This window comes from Dipodomys merriami, unplaced genomic scaffold (genome assembly GCF_024711535.1).
Source record: "Dipodomys merriami isolate MVZ:Mamm:240054 unplaced genomic scaffold, mDipMer1.0.p SCAF_10, whole genome shotgun sequence".
NCBI classification, from domain to species: domain Eukaryota; kingdom Metazoa; phylum Chordata; class Mammalia; order Rodentia; family Heteromyidae; genus Dipodomys; species Dipodomys merriami.
In genome coordinates this window covers 34,688,407-34,707,197 of record NW_027202271.1, presented here as the reverse complement: position 1 = coordinate 34,707,197, position 18,791 = coordinate 34,688,407, and the positions used below count along the sequence as shown (strand labels likewise).

General features: G+C 36.7%; 1 protein-coding gene across 3 annotated transcripts in view; it reads right to left on the bottom strand.

Annotated features, from left to right (window-relative positions):
• Positions 1-1,008: 1,008 nt before the first annotated feature.
• Positions 1,009-18,791, bottom strand: part of Zdhhc17 (zinc finger DHHC-type palmitoyltransferase 17) — a 72,420-nt gene continuing 54,637 nt past the window's right edge. For all 3 annotated transcript variants that reach the window (XM_069989014.1, XM_069989022.1, XM_069989033.1), the window contains 7 exons: positions 13,603-13,727; positions 12,735-12,797; positions 9,550-9,643; positions 8,490-8,573; positions 6,925-7,082; positions 5,085-5,179; positions 1,009-3,859 (listed from right to left, as the gene is read on the bottom strand). In XM_069989014.1, the coding sequence (XP_069845115.1) occupies positions 3,721-3,859; positions 5,085-5,179; positions 6,925-7,082; positions 8,490-8,573; positions 9,550-9,643; positions 12,735-12,797; positions 13,603-13,727 (758 nt within the window). In that variant the 3' untranslated portion in view covers positions 1,009-3,720. The remainder of the gene's footprint in view (positions 3,860-5,084; positions 5,180-6,924; positions 7,083-8,489; positions 8,574-9,549; positions 9,644-12,734; positions 12,798-13,602; positions 13,728-18,791) is intronic.

The following is an 18,791-nucleotide window of genomic DNA, read 5'->3' as shown; positions in this document are numbered from 1 at the left end:
GCATCACTTAAGAGTACTAAAAAGCAAATTTAAAAGCCTAATTTATCTCTACCAAAGCAGAATCTCTAGAGGCAGGTCAGCCACAGGAACCCTTTTAAGAAGTTTCTCAAAAATGCAGTGACCCAGAGTTGTAACACTGTTAAAACAAAACAAACCCTCAAGTTCTTTTATCAGTATTTTAACATCATTACAGGTAACTATAGAATGTGAGGCTTAACAGGACTTTTTAGAAACTCCACTTAATAGATATGACTTAACTACATCCTGAAAACTGAGGTGCTTTATTTACTTCTACTTCAGTTTCAGTTCTGTGCAAGTAGCAAGTTCTTTGCAAGAAGCCAACAACCTTGCATTGTCTAGAAACATTTATTCTGGGATGAACACCAAGTGGATAATGAAGACAGAAAAGTACCTGATGGGTATGAAAACTGCTGGCCTGTTTCACTTTATAAGTCCTACAAAATACTGGCACTTAAGCTCTGGACATCTTGGAAGTTATTTTTTTTCCAATACCATAAAAGAATTATGAATTAAGAATTGGACCATTCTGAAAATACTCTTGTTTAATACTACTGGTCCTCAAACTGAACAACCACAGGAACAATGGGAACGAGTCCCTTAAAAATTCTTGCTTTTGGAAATCTTTTGTTTTAAATTTGATTGCTTTACCATACAATATTTTAGGTACTGCATTTTGACTTACACTTAAAACTCAGGCTCATATAGACCCCGAGAATCCTAAGTAACTCCAACATTAACTCCAGAATTCATAAAGAAAAAATTACTTTTATTAAAACATTACACACATGCATACACACAGAATTGAAAATTCGAGAACTGGGAATTTTTAGAATATGACCTACTTTTGCAAATTCCTAAAGCCTACGTCACTTTATTCCTAGTTTAATAGTATATAAATATATAGGATTAATATTCATATAGGTACCACAACCAATGTGTCATCAACTTCCTCAAGTGAACTGAGTGAAATTATAAACAAGCACACACTTAAGAGTCAATATTTATTCTGATTAATATTTTACAAAATTTTGACAGATTTATATAAGGAGAACTAATTTATTAAACACTTTACAGGTTTTCCTTTCCACAAAGTAACACAGTAAGTAGCAAAATAATACTTGGCACAGTTATAAATAAACACAAATTAAAACATCCATAGCTTAAGTATGATGCCATTTTATGTCTGTTAATATTTCAAATTAATTCCTACAAACAACAAAATGAATGAAAAACCCCAAAGAAGTAATTCTTGTTTACAGCTGAGAATTAAGTTCTTATTTCCTGAAAGAATCCAATTAATATATATCAACTATTCCCAAAAACTTCACCTCATAGCCAACTTTAGAGCTAGGTTACTAGTTCAACACAGGACCTACGAAATAATTAAGCAGACGGCATACTGCTGCATAGCTGGCTCCCAGCCATCTGACAATTCTGAGTTGTAGATTCACTGCTGCTATGAAATGGTTAGTACTAAAAGGATTCTCCTTGCAAGTATTTTCAACTAACACAATTAAAAGAGTTTTTTTCCCCGTGTTTAACTGAGAGGTATCTCTTTTGTACTGAAAAGAATATTGTACCACAAAGAAAGCACATGGTAACAACATTCTTACTATAATTCCGAGAAAACCATCAGTCTTTTAACTGTAGATAAAAATGTATTTGATAAAAATTACAACTGAGTCTTCATGTGAAGTGATCAAAATACAAAAAATTAAAACAAATCCTAGTATTTTATAAATAACTTTGAATTAAAAAATTATCTAAAATTTCCCCCAATTATTAATCAAAACTATCAGAGACATTTGTACAGTTAAACCAATTTTTTTACATCCTATGACAAAATGCCACGATGCTATTGCCACCCCACACCCATCTCTTCCCTTTTCAAAAATAAAGTACATATGCCAATTTTCTAATATTAAAACACTCAGGTACACTAAGGGTCATCTTTCTGATGTCTGACTGTGGTCAAAGAAATTACTATATAAAAATGGTAGTACTTGGAAATACTGAACATCAACTATATACATTTTCACTGCTCCTCTTACTAAGGCAAGGGGCGGGTATACCACTAGATTGCTTTAATACCTGTACTTTTTGCATTTTACAGGGAATACTAATTTTTACCAAGCATCAGGCATGCAGTGAACTTGCAGAGTATAATGCCTATTAACAGCAATATTGAACATCACTGGAAGCTCATTAATATCTCCCTTTTCTTTTTTGGTTGGAAAAAATGAGATGAGCAGCATTAAAAACACTAATACACAGACACTTAAGAAAACTACTTGATAAATTATTTATATACAGATACACATTCTTTACACTGGTATAGCATCTGTCATGAGTTTGACCTCCCTCCCTGGACCCTCCCTCTACCCTACTCCCTCTCACAGGTTTCCCACAGGTTGCTGGAACCACAGTTTGCTACAGCATTTAAAGAGGACTAAACCAAGTCTCACTCTGTAAACAATACTCATGAAGCAGTGACTAGTAGTTCACCATGAGGATATGGAAATGCTGCAACAAAAACTGATCAGTGCATCACATTTAACAGCAACAAAATCTTCCTGAAATTGTTTCAGACAGCATTAACAAACTTCAGAACATTCAATACTGGAAAGAAAATTGAAATGATTTGGGGGGTTAAATTCTACTTTCTCTTAGGTTATTTAAAAACACAGGAATATACCATTAGCTTTTCTTTTATTCACATGTGCTATGTACAGAGGTCATGCTCCATCTTCAGCTTAAACTGTTGGTTTTTTCCTACAATTTGTTTTTCAGCTTGCAGCTCAGAATTTGAAAAATATATCCATCTATCTCTATTACTGAGAATTTTGCACGAGCTTATTTTGCCTTTTGTTGGAAATCCCAACTCTTAAAAATTTGAAGGTTTGCACATGAAATTAAATTGTAATTTATGCTTCACTGGATATTATCTGATAATATACAATCTATGCAGTGTATCATGCACTTAGTAGGGCATTTAAATTTTAACAGAATAATATGACTTAGTATTCTCATGCAAGTGCTTTATTATCAGACCATAAAACCTCAGAGCAAGGTTAATACAAATTATTTCACTGAACTAGAAATAGGCCAGCATTTCAACAGCTGATGGAAACAAAATAGCACATTTCTTTGTGAACATTATTTCCTGTGTCTTTGAAGACACATTATAGTAGATCCCTAATAAAACCACGATTCTCATCACAGTATTCACATGTACATTCTAAAATGTACACAATATTAATCAATCACTTTAAGACAATCTTCCTGGAATTAGATGAAATACTCCCTAGTATTGCATCATAAAGTTTATCACATAACATAAATTTAGTTTTGGTTAGAACGGAACATTTCTGATCAGTATGCCATGTCTATCAACAGAGTAAGTGCACTCTGAAAAATGTTATGAGAACAAAAACCAAAGGTTGAGTATGTTGTGAATTCCCACATTAAGAACCATTAAAATTATTTTTATGATCTTTATTCTTTCCAGAAGTGGCAGTGTGTTCTGTCCATGTTTACTTTTATTAATAAAAGTGTTGAAAAAAAAAACTGTAAAATTCACTGTTAGCTCTACACATAGCATGCTATTGTTCCAAGGATGTGGATTTGAGTGTGAGAGACACAGACAGACACAATTTTCAGGCACCACTCAGCAATATGCTTCATTGGATAAAGATGTTGCTAGACAAGTTGGTACCCAGATCCTGATATTTGGTCATATTCTATTGTATATTGTCTGGTCCAGTCCACGATAACAGGACGAAAGAGGCCACAGCATCGAAATTCAAAGAAGTCTATAACATTCCTTACACATCCATGGCTAAAAACAACCCCCAACGGAAAAGAATTAATTAGTACAAATGCTTTAATTCAAATTTAATATAAAAATAACTCAATTTTCAATATAATTTATGTTAACATTTTTTTCCTAAACTTAAAAACTGGTTGTTTTGGATAAGGAGACAAATGATGTCTCTATAACAGAGGAAGAAAATATAAGACAAACACAACATGAACTGAGCAGTGGCTCTAAGAGTAACAATCTGAAGAAATGCCAGTTTTACACCTTGTGTAATTATTACACTTGCTAAAGAATTCTTTATTTTTATTGAAAGATTTGCTAGCTTCCCAGAAGTGTGCAATAATTTATACTACAAAAGCCTGAGAGTAAAGAGTATTGGGATTTCATATAATTATGACACTACTATTTACCATTTCTAAGCATTAAACTAAATGTAAATTCTCAAAATATACATGAACCGATACCATAAACATGTACAGTTAATGAGATTAATTCTTTGTTATAGTATTAAGAACTAACCAATTCTACTTCAGCAAAAATTTGAAATTTAGTAACTTTTTTGGGGGGACAAAGGGGGTGGGCTGGTCCTGGAACTTGAACTGGACATCTACCACTTGAGCCACAGTGCCACTTCTGGCTTTTTCTGAGTAGTTTATTGGAGATAAGAGTCTCATAGACTTTCCTGCCTGGGCTGGCTTTGAACCTCAATCCTCAGATCTCAGCCTCCTGAGAGGGAGGCTGAAGCAAACTTGATTTCAAACCCCCTCAAGAAAGTTAATGAAGCTGGGAGCCAGTGGCTCAATCCTGTAATCCTAGCTACTAGGCAGGCACTAAGACAGGAGCTCACTTTTTGCCTGGGTTGGCCTAAACCCAATCCTCCTACTTGTACTTCCCATAGAGTAGTAGGGATGACTGGTGTGCCAACAATGCTCAGCTTTTTACTGGTTGAGACTGGGGGTTCTTGTGAAATTTCTGTCCAAGCTGACCTTGAACCATGATCCTCCAACCTAAATCACATAGGTAGCTAAGATTATAGGCATGAGCCACCACAACTAGCCTTGAATTCAGTAATGTTTAAAAGCAGTTTACATATTGCTAGATAAAAGAAATATTCCTTATTTCACATCCTATTGCCATCTCTATAGACAATACTTTCTTTGATGTATTCACTAGACAATTACTGATTTGTTTAGAGACAATTTATGTACAAGGGAAAACAGTAAATTTATAAATATGTACATACTTGAATGGGCTTTCAATAGATGTTGTTGTAACTTTAAAGTGCTTGTATCTTCTTGCATTCATTCTTTCATTTGTTGTAATGCCTAAACATGATATCTACAAAGAAAAAGAACAGAACTCATTACTTTGTTTAAATATTTAATGTAAAAAGTTAATTCTCAAGAGGACTAGCATTGTTTCCCATCAAGCCAGTCTACATAGTATCACTGACTGTGAAAATAAGTCAATTAAATATGAAAAATATTTTAGAACAAGTAACCAGTAATTGTGCCTTATACTCATGGATAACATGTGTGTACACAAACATCTCTAGCCTTTTTTATAACGAGTTTTCTTTAAAATCCACAATTTAAGTGAGTGCCTATAATCTCAGCTACTCAGGAGGCTAAGATCTGGGAATCATGGTTTAGTCACTCTAGAATTCTCAAGACTCTCATTTCCAATAGCCACCAAAAAGGTAAAACTGGAGAAGTAGCTTAAGAATACCAGCTGTGATGGAAAAAACTGAGCAGAAAAACGAGGCCCTAGGTTCATGCCCCAGTACCAGCACAAGAAAAAAACTCTGCAGCTCAGCCAGGCACTTGACTGTAAGTGTAGATAGACAATTCAAGAGGGCAATACAGAATTTCAAAAAACAAACTGGGGGCTGGGAAGATGGCTCAGTGGTAGAGCGCTTGCCCTGCATGCCTGAGGTCCTGGGTTCGATTCCTCAGCACCACATAAGCAAAAAGAAAAAGCCGGAAATTGCTCTGTGGCTCAAGTGGTAGAGCGCTAGCCTTGAGCTGAAGAGCTGAGGGACAGCGCCCAGGCCCAGAGTTCAGGCCCCACGTCTGGACCCAAAAAAAACCCCCAAAAAACTGAAAACAAAATCCTTAGTTTGTAAGCTCTGTGAGTAAGTAATGATATCTAATATAAAGTGAACATGAAATAGTTTTCATCATTCTAAGCGTACACATGTTCAACTGCATGTATCTAAATTGGGAATAACAAAATTTTCTGCTGAAAGCAGTACCAAGTCAGAAATTCATAATACAAGAGAAAGGAGGAAAAGAGGGAGGTAAAAAGGAAAAAAAATGGTTTTTCCTGTCGATCGTGGGGCTTGAACTCAGTACCTGGGCTCTGTCCTTCAGTTCTGCAGCTCAAGGCCAGTGCTCTACCACTTGAGCCACAGCACCACTTCAGTTTTCTGGTGGTTAATTGGAGATAAGAGTCTCAGGGACTAGAAGTGGTGCTGTGGCTCAAGTGGTAGAGTGCTAGCCTTGAGCTGAAGAGCTGAGAGACAGCGCCCAGGCCCAGAGTTCAAGCCCCATGACTGACAAAAAAAAAAAGATATTTACAACCATGTATGTACAAAAACAAAACAAACAACAATGGGGCTGGGAAGTTGGCTCAGTGGTAGAGCGCTTGCCTTGCATGCCTGAGGCCCTGGGTTCGATTCCTTAGCACCACATAAGCAAAAAAAAGAAAAAAGCCGAAGTGGTGCTGTGGCTCAAGTGGTAGAGCGCTAGCCTTGAGCTGAAGAGCTGAGGGACAGTGCCCAGGCCCAGAGTTCAGGCCCCATGACCGGACACCCCCCCCCCAAAAAAAAAAAAAAAAAAAAGAGTCTCAGGGACTTTCCTGCCCAGGCTGGCTTTGAACTGCGATCCTCTGATCTCAGCCTCCTGAGTAGCTAGGATTATAAGTGTGAGCTACCAGCACCCGGCAGAAAAATAATTTTTTGAAAATAATATTAATCCTTAAAAAGCCAGAGAAGTTAAGAGAGAATTACCTTGTCTTTTAGGCAGGGAAGGAATTTTTAAAGGATTTTAAGCACTGAAGAAACAAAATGCACTTACACATACCTGGTACATCTGACACATGAGTAACACAGCCACCCACATGAAATGAAAAACACTATTCAGAAACATCCAAAACATCCAAGGTGAACAAGTAGCAATCTGAGTAATATATGTCCAAAATCCATCCTTGGTGTAGGTGGTCTCACAATGAAGTCCCCAATCTAAAGTCAGAAGACAAGTGATTGAGATTCACTCTATAATCATCCAACTACCTCAGGTAGACTTCTGAACTGGTACCACTTAGCACAATCTAACAATCTATATTTAACCGATAATACATAAGAACAAATGTTTTTATGTCCTTGAATAATCTTAATACTTATTAGCAAAAAAATACAACACAGAAATAAAAAGAAGCAATCTTAAAAAATGTACTTCATGTTAAAATTAACTATTTTCTATGATATCAAATCTACATAATACTTAAGAGTCAAAGATACAGTGAAAATGTTTTGGAGGATCTAGAACAGGATCACTTCAGGTGGAATTTTTCTGACACAAAACTTGCACCTTAACCGGGCACCAGTGGCTCATACCTGTAATCCTAACTACTCAGGAGGCTGAGATCTGAGGATTGTGGTTTGAAGGCAACCTGGGCAGGAAATTCCATGAGACTCTTATCTCTAATAAAATACTCAAAAAAGCCAGAAGTGGCACTGTAGCTCAAGTAGTAGAGTGCTTGCCACAAGCAAAAGCAGCTCAGGGACAGCACTTAGGCCCAAAGTTCAAGCCCCAGGACTGGCAAAACAAACAAAACTCCCTGTTCTTTGAGAACTGCTACCAAAAGAATTGCTTTTATTGGCTTTTTATTGCTTTCATCTCTCATATGTTGTGCCAAAATATTTTAGTGGGTAGGAGGACTAAGAATCCTTCTAAGATTTATTTTTAAGCCAGGATGTAGTACATCTGTACTTTGAAGTCCAGCTTGGGTTTTCAATGCAAAACCCCATTTTCCCATAAGACACTAAACTCATTATCAAGAGTAACAACTTAAGAAGGTTAACTTCTAAGAATAAGGTAATAATTAAATCATGCTTTTCAGAACATCTTATGTACTGTACAAACTTAGTTTTATTTTTTCAAATATTTGGTAAAAAAGAGGAACTAACACCATCTCTGTGTCTACATATTACTAGAGTCATGCAAGCATGTGTAGTGAAATGTTGGTGTATTTTACCCAGGAGCTTTTCAAAGCCTACTAAACCAACAAAAGATGTATACACTAAGAAGTGTTTATACTATATGTTAAATATAATTAATCTATCTTATTTTTTTTATTCCTCAGGTGCCCCAAACCATATATACATAGATCTCTCTCATATATATATATATATTCCCCCCCCCCTTGATGGTCCTAAGGGCTTCTAATTTGGGCATAGATGCTATCCCTGAGTTTTTGTGCTCAAGGCTTGCACACTACCATTTGAGCTACAGCTCTACTTCTGGCCTTTTTTGTGCAAACCATTTATTTTGTTAAAGACTTTTATCATTCCATTAATTTGTTAATCCAGTTAAGTATAACCTGAGTATGCAAACATTTAAGAAGCCAAAAAACTAATTGTACTCACAAGAAATACAACCATAAATCATCCAGCAGATCATAAAAAGCAAGAAGAATAGGTAGCCCATAAAGTATCTATGGTTGCCTGCACCTAAAGAACACAGAAGCAATTTTTTTTTCAGCTAAGAAAAAACAACTGGTAATACACCTTTGAGGGGTACGCTATGAAAGGTGTGATACTATTTAGATAATAATGTACATTATTATTTAAAAACTAGTTTTCAGAAAATAAATATTTTAATAAAATAAAAATGCTTATAATTATACACAAAGATGTGATGACTGCAATGATGTTTGTTCCAAAGATAAGAGTCCCCAAGAATCTGATTAACAGTCTTGACTTTAAATCCAAGTCTTTTTTTTTTTTTGAGGAACAGATTCAAAATAATCTTATCTTATAATACTACTTCTTTATAACCAGCTCTTCAGAGGCTTCTCTCCTACAGTCAAAGCTTTCATAATGCTTCCCTTCTATGGCCTCAACCAATTTCCTAGGCCATCTTGCAGATAACTTCACCATCTCTTCAGATTACAATGAAGGATGATTATTCTTGAACATGGAAGTGCGCAGAATTCTTACCTTTCATTCCTCTGTCATTTCAAGTATTATCACCTTCCTTACTGTAGTTTTAATGTAAAACAAGAAGCCTCTTTATCAGATATGTGTCATTGTTACCCAGAAGAGAAGACAGAACAAAGGCACCAGAGAGAATGGTAACAAAACATCTCTCTCTCTCTGCCTGTCCTGGGGGTTCAATTCAGGGCCTGGACACTGTCCCTGAGCTTCTTTTGCTCAAGGCTAGCATTCTACCACTTGAGCCACAGCACCACTTCTGGCTTTTTCTCTTTATGTGGCACTGAGGAATTAAACCCAGGGCTAGGTAAGCACTCTACCACTAAGCCACATTCCCAGTCCCCATCAATCTCTTTTAGACACCGATTTTTAACTTTTTTCTCTCTCCCAACTGAGTTGCTGTTTTAGGCCAAAGAGGGGGCATAAGAATAAACTTTTAACTACTAACTCACATTAACTTAAATGCACAATATACTTAGAAATTACTACTTACCTACACAGTTACCCACCCATGGGCAATGGTGATCAAATTTTGCTATGCAACGGTTGCACACACCACAGTGTTTGGACCTCACTGGTTTCCGAATCTGTTAAAAGGCATGGTAAGGACATTTTTATCTTCTCAAAATATAATTATGAAAAAGTAAAGTATGTTTTTAACTAGTTTATTGTTTCAAAAAGCAACAAAAAATTTACTATTATTTTAATGTAAGAACAACTACTACAACACAGACTTTAAAAAGATACTAATGACCAATCTGATACTTAATTATCTCTCTCAAACCTCTGAATAAAAAACTAGTAATATTCTGAAAGCTCATTAGTGACCATGTTACTGGTTGTCCCTACAAAGTAAAACTGTTCCTTAGTTTTAAAAAAAGACTAGTGAGTGAAAGCACCTTTTAAAATTTAAAGTCATTATTAATAAAATTGCCTTCTTATAATTAGTTCTGTATGTGTACATTGATTTCTCCTTAAGTGATTCCTGAGATTTTAAAGTTCATCATGTTCCCTTCTCAGAACTGAGTCACTGATTTTTACAATGAAAAGAAGAAATGTAAAATCCCTTACTCAGCTCCACAGGCAACAAAAATTGTCTTTTCAGAGTGTCTTGCAATGATTTTTACCCTCTGTGCAAAATCAGACAAGAAAATACAAAACTCATTGGTGATTTTCAGAGTTGCAGTTCCAATGCTAACTATATGACAAGACCTAGAGTTTTTACCCCAAGACAGGAGTAAATTTTTTCTAACATCCTCCACCAATTAAGTACATTGGTGTTTCAATAAAAGCAGTGCCATTTCCTATCACTCAGTATAAGGTTATACCCTATAATGAGGTAACAGGAAAAGGCTCAGGTAGACAATGTAGTTTTTTTTTCTACCAGCACATTTTTTTTTTAATTGTGAAAATACCATACAGAGGGGTTACAATTACATGGGCAAGATAACGAGTACATTTCTTATCAAGCATGGTTGCCTCCTCCTTTGTTTTCCCTTCCCATTCCTTCTCATACCCTCCCTGTCCCCCTTACCCTATCCTCCCCGCCCCCCGCCCCCAAGGTTGTAAAGTTCGTTTTTCGACATAATGACTTGAACATCCCATTGTTGCAACGGGTCCTACTGTATCTCTATTTAAACGATTTGATTTTTTTTCTCTTCCCCTCTAAAAATAATTCTTATACCTAAAAAAAAAACTGTGGATCAAAAGAAAAGATGAGCTGTTGTTCATCATCACTGATTTGAGATTAATTTATTTATGAGAGAACAATGCATTTTTAGAAAAGTGATCAATATATTTCTTAGGGATTAGTTTATCAATGTTGAAGGATACCCATACAGTGACAACTACCTCCTAGATTTAAATTATTTTATAGTAGAGAATATGCTCTTTACAAGACATTAGCTATCCCAAAGAATATGACTTTGCTTAAAATATATAATAAAATGTTTCTGTTATGAAGACAAATGTCTTGAACTTGTCAGCAGATATATATTTAATAATAAAACTGCTACTTTAGCTGGGCACCAGCGGCTCACACCTATAATCCTAACTACTCAGGAAGCTGAGATGTGAGCATTGCAGTTCAAAGTCAGTCTGGGAAAAAAAAGTGTGTGAGACTCTTATCTCCAATTAACCAGCAAAAAGACTCAAGTGAAGCTGTGGCTCTAAGATAGCACCCATGTCCTGAGTTCAAGCACTAGTATCAGCCAGAACAACAATTCCCACTGCTACCTTTATTGAATGACTGTATAATGTGTCATCATATGTGATGAGTATTTCCATAGAAAAGTAGTGTATCAAGCACGTAAATTATTCATTTTAAAGCATACACACACAAAAAAAACCTTATAAACAAATTTCTGAAAACAAAACTGAATCTATATATACCCTAAAAGTACTACCAAAAGTTTATTTTGAGCACTCAATATCTGAACTGATCAAAGAACCATAAATGTAACCACCTAATCTAGGAAATTAGGGTTCCGTTGCCAAAAACGATTCCATAGTTTCCAACTAAGTCAACCACTTTATTATTAACCAACACTAAAGAATTAATTACTAGTGATGTATAAAGTACATATATGATCTGGGGATATTCACATATGATTTAAGGATATTTCAATGGCAAAAAGTGATTTAATGCCAGATGTCAGTGACTCATGCCTGTAATCCTAGCTACTTAGGAGACTAAGATCTGAAGATTGTGGTTCAAAGCCAGCTTAGGCAGCAAAGTCCATGAGAGTCATATCTAATTAAACAACAGAAAACTGGAAGTGGCTCTGTGGCTCAAAGTGGTAGAGTGCTAGCCTTGAGTGAAAAAGTTCAAGGATAGTGCCCAGGCCCTGAATTCACGCCCCAAATTCACACCCCAGGACAGGCAAAAACAAAACAAACATACAAAAAAAAACACCCAATAACAAAAAACACATTAAAGCATTGTAACAATCACATATAAGAAAAAATACTCTTTCTATTAGTTTGAACTTACAGGGATATTGATACAAATGGGCTCTAAGAATAAAGATAATCATTTAAAAGCATTTAAAAGAATCACTGCAATAATCTGTTATTTCCCCCAAATACGATACAAAATTAAGTAAAAGAGAAAAGTACTGCTTGATAAAAAATTGATGTCTACTACAAATTAAAGTGTCACTATTACTAAAACGGACTATAAAACAAATGTTACTCTACTTCATACTATTTTGATTATATATGACCTATTAAAGATTACCGCTTTTAGAATCAATGACAAAATAATGTTCAGTTACACAAATAGTACTGAAATAGAACTTGTTGGAAAGCTATCTTGTCTGAAAAGTAATCTAATAAATTTTGAATGTTTTAAATTTAAAAATTCTTAAAATGTAGTTCAGAAAATAATATTTTAAATTATAAGTATTTCATCACTGATTTTTAAGCTTATTGAGTTACATTTTAAGAGACTAGAAAGAGAATGAATATGAATGAAAGGTAGTACTGAATGAATGTCAGGTCTACTAAAAGAAGCAGGTACATTGGAAAGGAGAAATCCTCTAACTGTCTTTCCTCTTGTACCATGGGCTAACATATTTTGGAGGAAAAGGGTATAAAGAAACTTTCCTTGCTCCTCACATCCTGTGTATTAAACAACTGTAAGGAGGAAAGAGAGGAAAACAGAAAAGACAATATTACCAAGCAGGTACTACAGAATATACTGAGGTCCAGACTTCCCGTCTCTGCAAGTTCAACTATTGTCTGTGAATTAAAAGAATATATATTATTTTATTCAAAACTGAATATGTTCACCAACTCTTATGCCATCACTACAAATCACTACCATGCATTAAACATGATGCTCATCTTTACATTCCCTGAACTTTCAACTCAAAAAAAAAAATCTTTTGATTAAAATTTTATTACAACATGAGTACAGTCAGAGCAGCAAATTCAAGTAGCTCAGAAGAAAAAGAGGTTAGAGCATAAGAATTTGCTACTGCCCATTTATTCTGGACAAAATTTGTTTAGTCTTGAGATTCCGGTCAGAAAACAGCTCTTAAAATAACATAACATGCTTTCAGTTCAATTCTCTATAAAGCATTTTTTATGAATCTAGTTTCAAGCATATGGTTATAGAAAACATATCCTGGATCATACATAGAAATATTATATTTACTGGGATGGGATTTCTGAGCTATAAATCAGTTTGGTGGCCAGTTTTAACAGTTACTCAACAATCATTTATTGATTACACAGTATTTACTCAAGACTTAGAGATTTGTTTTTACAAAGATAACAGCATTTGCCTAAGTATTCAATCTCTGTATTCAATCCCTAGCAGTGAAGAAAAAAAAATACATTTGTCTCTCAAAGCAATCACAATAGGCTTCAAAGAAACATAAACATAAAATATCATGAAAATATGACAGGTATTTCAAAAGCCCAAAGGGTGAGCAAATTAACTATGCATAATCTTAATTTGATATGGAACTTCTTTATATTGTAAAAGAAAGACTCTTAACTATGTATTCTACATATCTGCTATAGATACGATAAACTGTACCTTTTTCTTTTGTTCTTCTGTAGCTTTAATAATCCCTGGATCTGATTTCCAAGATTTTCCAAAATTGTAGAAAAGTGCAACACTATTAGCAAGGAATGGAAGATGAATAGATAAAAAGTTGAGATGTACTTAAAGTTAAGGAATCTAAAGAAGCAATGATGAGTTATTATATAATTTTAATTCATAAGATTTTACCACAAAACATTTGTTACATTACAAATTTTATCAGGCACCTGTGGCTCATGCCTATAATCCTAGCTACTCAGGAGGCTGAGATCTGAGGATTGAAGTTCATAGCCAAAATGAACAGGAAAGTCTATTAGACTCTTAGATAAAACTCAATTTGATTTTCAAAGCCATCATAAATAACATGCATTTACAACACTATTTACATGTCAGGTATGTGCTGAGGTCTTGAGCTCAAGAACTCGAGACAGTACTACTACTATCTCTACTTTAGAAAACAAGTGTAAACAGAGTACTTTAATACTATAGAACAAACAAAATGTATCTGATGTATTAAAACATCAATGTATTTTAAAGACACAAATATATGAATTGGGTAATTTAAGTAAGATTTGACTCTTTCCTTCCTTCAAAATTTAACTTTTATTCTTAATTGTCCAGCTTGGAAACTTGCATATTGTATGTTATCTCCAAACCAAACCAAACCAAATAAAAAAAGGAGAACATTCAAGCTATACTATGTAATTATTTTTTCAAACATTTTCTTTTCTATTTTTGATTGGTCCTGGAGCTTGAACTCTGGGCCTGCGCCTGGATGCTGTCCCTCAGCTCTTCAGCTCAAGGCTAGCACTCTACCACTTGAGCCACAGTGCCGTTTCCGGTTTTCTGAATGGTTTATTGTAGATAAGAGTCTCACAGACTTCCCTGCCCGGGCTGGCTTTGAACTGAACTCTTCAGATCTCAGCCTCCTGAGTATCTAGGATTACAGGCATGAGCCACTATTCATTTTTTGTAATTTGCTACTTTTCCAGTCTTACTCATTTATATTTAACAGATTATAAATACAAGAGGGGATTTTTTGGGGGTTGTTTTGTTTTTTGTGCCAATCCTGGGGCTTGAACTTATGGCTTAGGTGCTGTCTCTATGCCTCTTCTACCACTTAGGTCACAGCTCCACTTTCAATACTTCACTGGAGAAGTCTCACAGAATTTCCTACCCTGGCTGGCTTCAAACTGCAATCCTCAAATCTCTGCCTCCTGACAGGTATTTCAAACATGAGCCACCAGCCTGCAGCTAAATACAGTAAGTTTTAGATTATTTGGGGATATGAATCTGAGGTCTTTTCCTTTAATATAAACTGAATGTCCAATTTAGCAAGTATGTCTAGCATACTAAGTCATTTCAGAAGTCAATTTCCAAATTTAAAATAGACGAGGTAATGAAAAATAAGCAATCTGTTTTATTCATATTATATGTGTTTGGTAAGACATAACACAAAGAACTATTTTAAAAGTGCAAAGAACTGTGCTTTTTAAAAATAATCACTTACTTACTTAAAAATATGAGAACTTGGAAGGGGAAACAGAGGAGGAGGCAACAATACTTGATAAGAAATGCACTCATGCCCTCCCTTCTCTTTCCCAGCTCTCTCTGCTCTTTTCTAGCTCTTTCTCAGCTCTTTCTTTCTCCTTCCCAGCTCTCTTCTCTTTTCTACCTTTCCCAGACGCTCTCTTTTCTAGCTCTTTTCTCTCTTCTAGCTCTCTTTCTCTCTCTCTTTCCCAGCTCTCTCTCTTTCCCAGCTCTCCCAGCTCTCTTTCCCAGGCCTTTCCCTACTACGTGGAGGACGAAGATGGCCTGGTGCCAGCTGGAACGCTGAATACCATGTGCGTAGTGATGTTCTTACTCGGCTACCTCTTTTTAAAAACCTAACATAAATGGTGCTGTGACTCAGATAAAGGGCTTAAAATCAGGATAGGTGGGATTCCTCTGTTTTTTTTTTCCTCTTTTTTCTTTGTTTGTTTTTCCCTTTTTGCTCTGAGGAATACACAGTTCTGACGGCCTTTTGCAAACCCGTCTGTCTGCTGTGGACACAGCACATCGATACCATTGCTGCCTTCACATCCACGTCCACACCACTTCTCTACTCTGGTGAGTGAAACTACTCTCTACGGCTCTCTGTTGCTCAGTCTCTGTCCAGACGTGGCGCCACGACAAAGAGCTCCTACGGCCTTTAGCTGAAAGGCCGGTCACTTCTGAAGCAGAGGACTCTTGTTTTTGGGGGCTTGACCATTTCTCTCTAGAGGGCTCTGGGGGAAGTCAGGATGCCGCTTCTGCCTGGTCAGCTCCCCTTCACTCACCAGACTGACTCTCCTGCACATTTAATGGGGTGCTGTGAGTGACGCCCGTGCGGTGAAGCCCCTCTGAAATGCTTCCTGCGCTCCCTGGAAAGCCAGAGAGCCTAATTTTATGCCATTCTCAGATGTAGACAGTTTTTGCTACTGCAATGGTAAATGGTCAGAAGTCTGTTTACTTTCATGCTCTCTTTGCTCTCTCTCTGCCATTCATGTCCAACTTTCTACCCTTTTTTCTACAACTTTTTGGCTTGTGCCTTGAAGAGTGCGCGCAGGCTGGGTCCCGGGGACCCCCCTCTAGGTTCCCTCTCAAAGGCTTGATCTACATTCAGGGTTTCTTTGCATTTTTTCAGAAATTCGCCATCTTGGCCACATGGTGGGTTAAGGGTTTGGCCCCATCTGACCCTTAACCTTCCACCAAGCTTACTACTCCATCCATCTATTCTAAGGTGCTTTGCTAACAAGTTGCTCTTTTCACACGCCCTAGTAACTGAGGCCCAACCATCTGATGTGCTTTGTTAGCAAAGATGTCTAAACGTTGTCAAAATTTTAGGTTTTGAGTTTTGCCTTTTGTGGTTTGTGTTGTGTATTCTACTACTGACTACGTGGTTCTAAAATACTGGCCATATCTATGCTAAAATTCTCATCACATTTAATGAGTTCTGTCATTGCAGAATATTTGTTGGTCAGTTCTTGATAAGGAGCATTAGGTAAACTCTACTTATTCTACTTGATCTCCTTGTTGCTTTAATTGGAAATAATAAGGGGCTTTTGTGGCAAAAATTGTGGTTCAAAGCCAGCCCAGGCCGAAAAATCCCTAAGACTCCACCTCCCAACTAACCTGCAAAGAGCCAGGCTGGAAGCATGGCTCAAGACTCTTATCTCGAACCAGCAAACTCTGCAAGTGGTACTATAACTCAAAGTGGTTCAGTGCTGGCCTTGAGCAGAAGTGCTCAGGGACAATGCCCAGGCCTTGAGTTCAATCCTCCTTGAATACCAACTGGGACAAGCCATCCCCGCAATGAGCACCTAGACTCAGCCAGTCTGGGGAACAAGGGAACATGGACAGGAATAAGAGGAGATGATGTCACATCAGCTACTTTGTGCCTGCCCTTTCAAAATTAACCAGAGCCGGGAGGTCAGTAGAAGCCTGCCCATCCAATGTCCATACCTGTCTACCTATTAACAATAGGAATTTATATTCTTGCCTTTGTCACCTGACTTCTCTACTTAGTCGCCAGATTTCAGAAGTAGCTAGGGACATTTCTACCAACATTTTCAGCCCCAAATCCTTCCTCTTGCCATTTATTTGCTCTCTAGTATTTTTTCCAGCCCCTCAATGCTCATGAGGCTTCTCCAGACTTCATCTAAGGATTCACGCCACCAAGGGACAGCTGCTGCTCACTGCCTTCTCTGGGAGGGGACCAAATTCCAGCCTTTTACCCTTATTGTCAACGCCCCTTGTCAGCAGGAAGTAGCCAGAGAGAATCAGTGCCCTATTTCATGATTATTAAAAGGCTGGAATGTAAGGTCCACTCCTGGATGGCGAGCAGATTCCACCCTCCTCGCAGCAAAGTCTCCACCCAGTACCTGTGTTATGTAGACAACTGGCACACCTGGAAGAGGTCACATCTGCATCTGCTGAGGTCACATCTGAATTTGATGTGGCCACACCTTTTTCCGCCCATACCCTAGATAAGGCCTAGCCCAGGCCCAGACGCCCTCTCCCTTCTCTTTTCTAGATCTCTCTCTCTGCTCTTTTCTAGCTCTTTCTCAGCTCTTTCCTTCCTCTTTCCCAGCTCTCTTCTCTTTCCTAGCTCTCTCTTTCCTACCTTTCCAAGACACTCTCTTTTCTAGCTCTTTTCTCTCTTTTCTAGCTCTCTTTCGCTCTCTTTCCCAGCTCTCTTTCCCACTTCTTTCTCAGCTCTCTCTTTCCCAGCTCTCCCAGCTCTTCTTTCCCAGCTCTCCCAGCTCTCTTTCCCAGGCTTTCCCCACCTCATGGAGGGCCAAGATGGCCTGGTGCCAGCCGGAACGATGAATAAACCTACTTCTTACCTGAAAAAAGAAAGAAAGAAAGAAAGAAAGAAAGAAAGAAAGAAAGAAAGAAAGAAAGAAAGAAAGAAAGAAAGAAAGAAAGAAAGAAAGAAAGAAAGAAAGAAAGAAAGAAAGAAAGAAAAGAAAGAGAAAGAAAGAAAGAAAGAAAAAAAGAAAGAAAGAAAGAAAGAAAGAAAAGAAAGAGAAAGAAAGAGAAAGAAAGAAAGAAAGAAAAAAAGAAAGAAAGAAAGAAAGAAAGAAAGAAAGAAAGAAAGAAAGAAAGAAAGAAAGAAAGAAAAAGAAAGAAAGAAATGTACTCAATCTTGCCCATGTAATTGTAACCCCTCTGTATGGTATTTTCACAATAAAAAAAACTAAAAAAAAATATGAGAACTCCAAGTATGGCTATGATTTCTCAACTAGAGTCTAAAAGAAAATTAAACTGCTTTCAACACAAGGCAATTTAATAACAAGCACATTATACTGTCAATTTGATGACATTAGCGAATTCTTAAAGTTATATTATTACAATCTTGTAGTGAAGCACGAGATGAAGTCTCTAGAGATTACATCTGAAGGGGAGGTGTGGCTCAAGTGGAAGACAACAATCTTGAGTGGAAAATGCTAAGAGGAAAAAGTTAAGTGTCCAGCCTTCAATTCAAGCTCTAATACCAGCCCCTGTCTCCACCAATGCCCCCCCCCGCCAAAAAAAATAACATTACGTACCATCTGCCAAAGTAAAATAAATTGTGGTAATAGGAAAATCCACAGAAAACAAGTTTGATATTAAAACATAAAAAAAATTCAGCTTGACAGAATATTTCAAAACATGTTAAA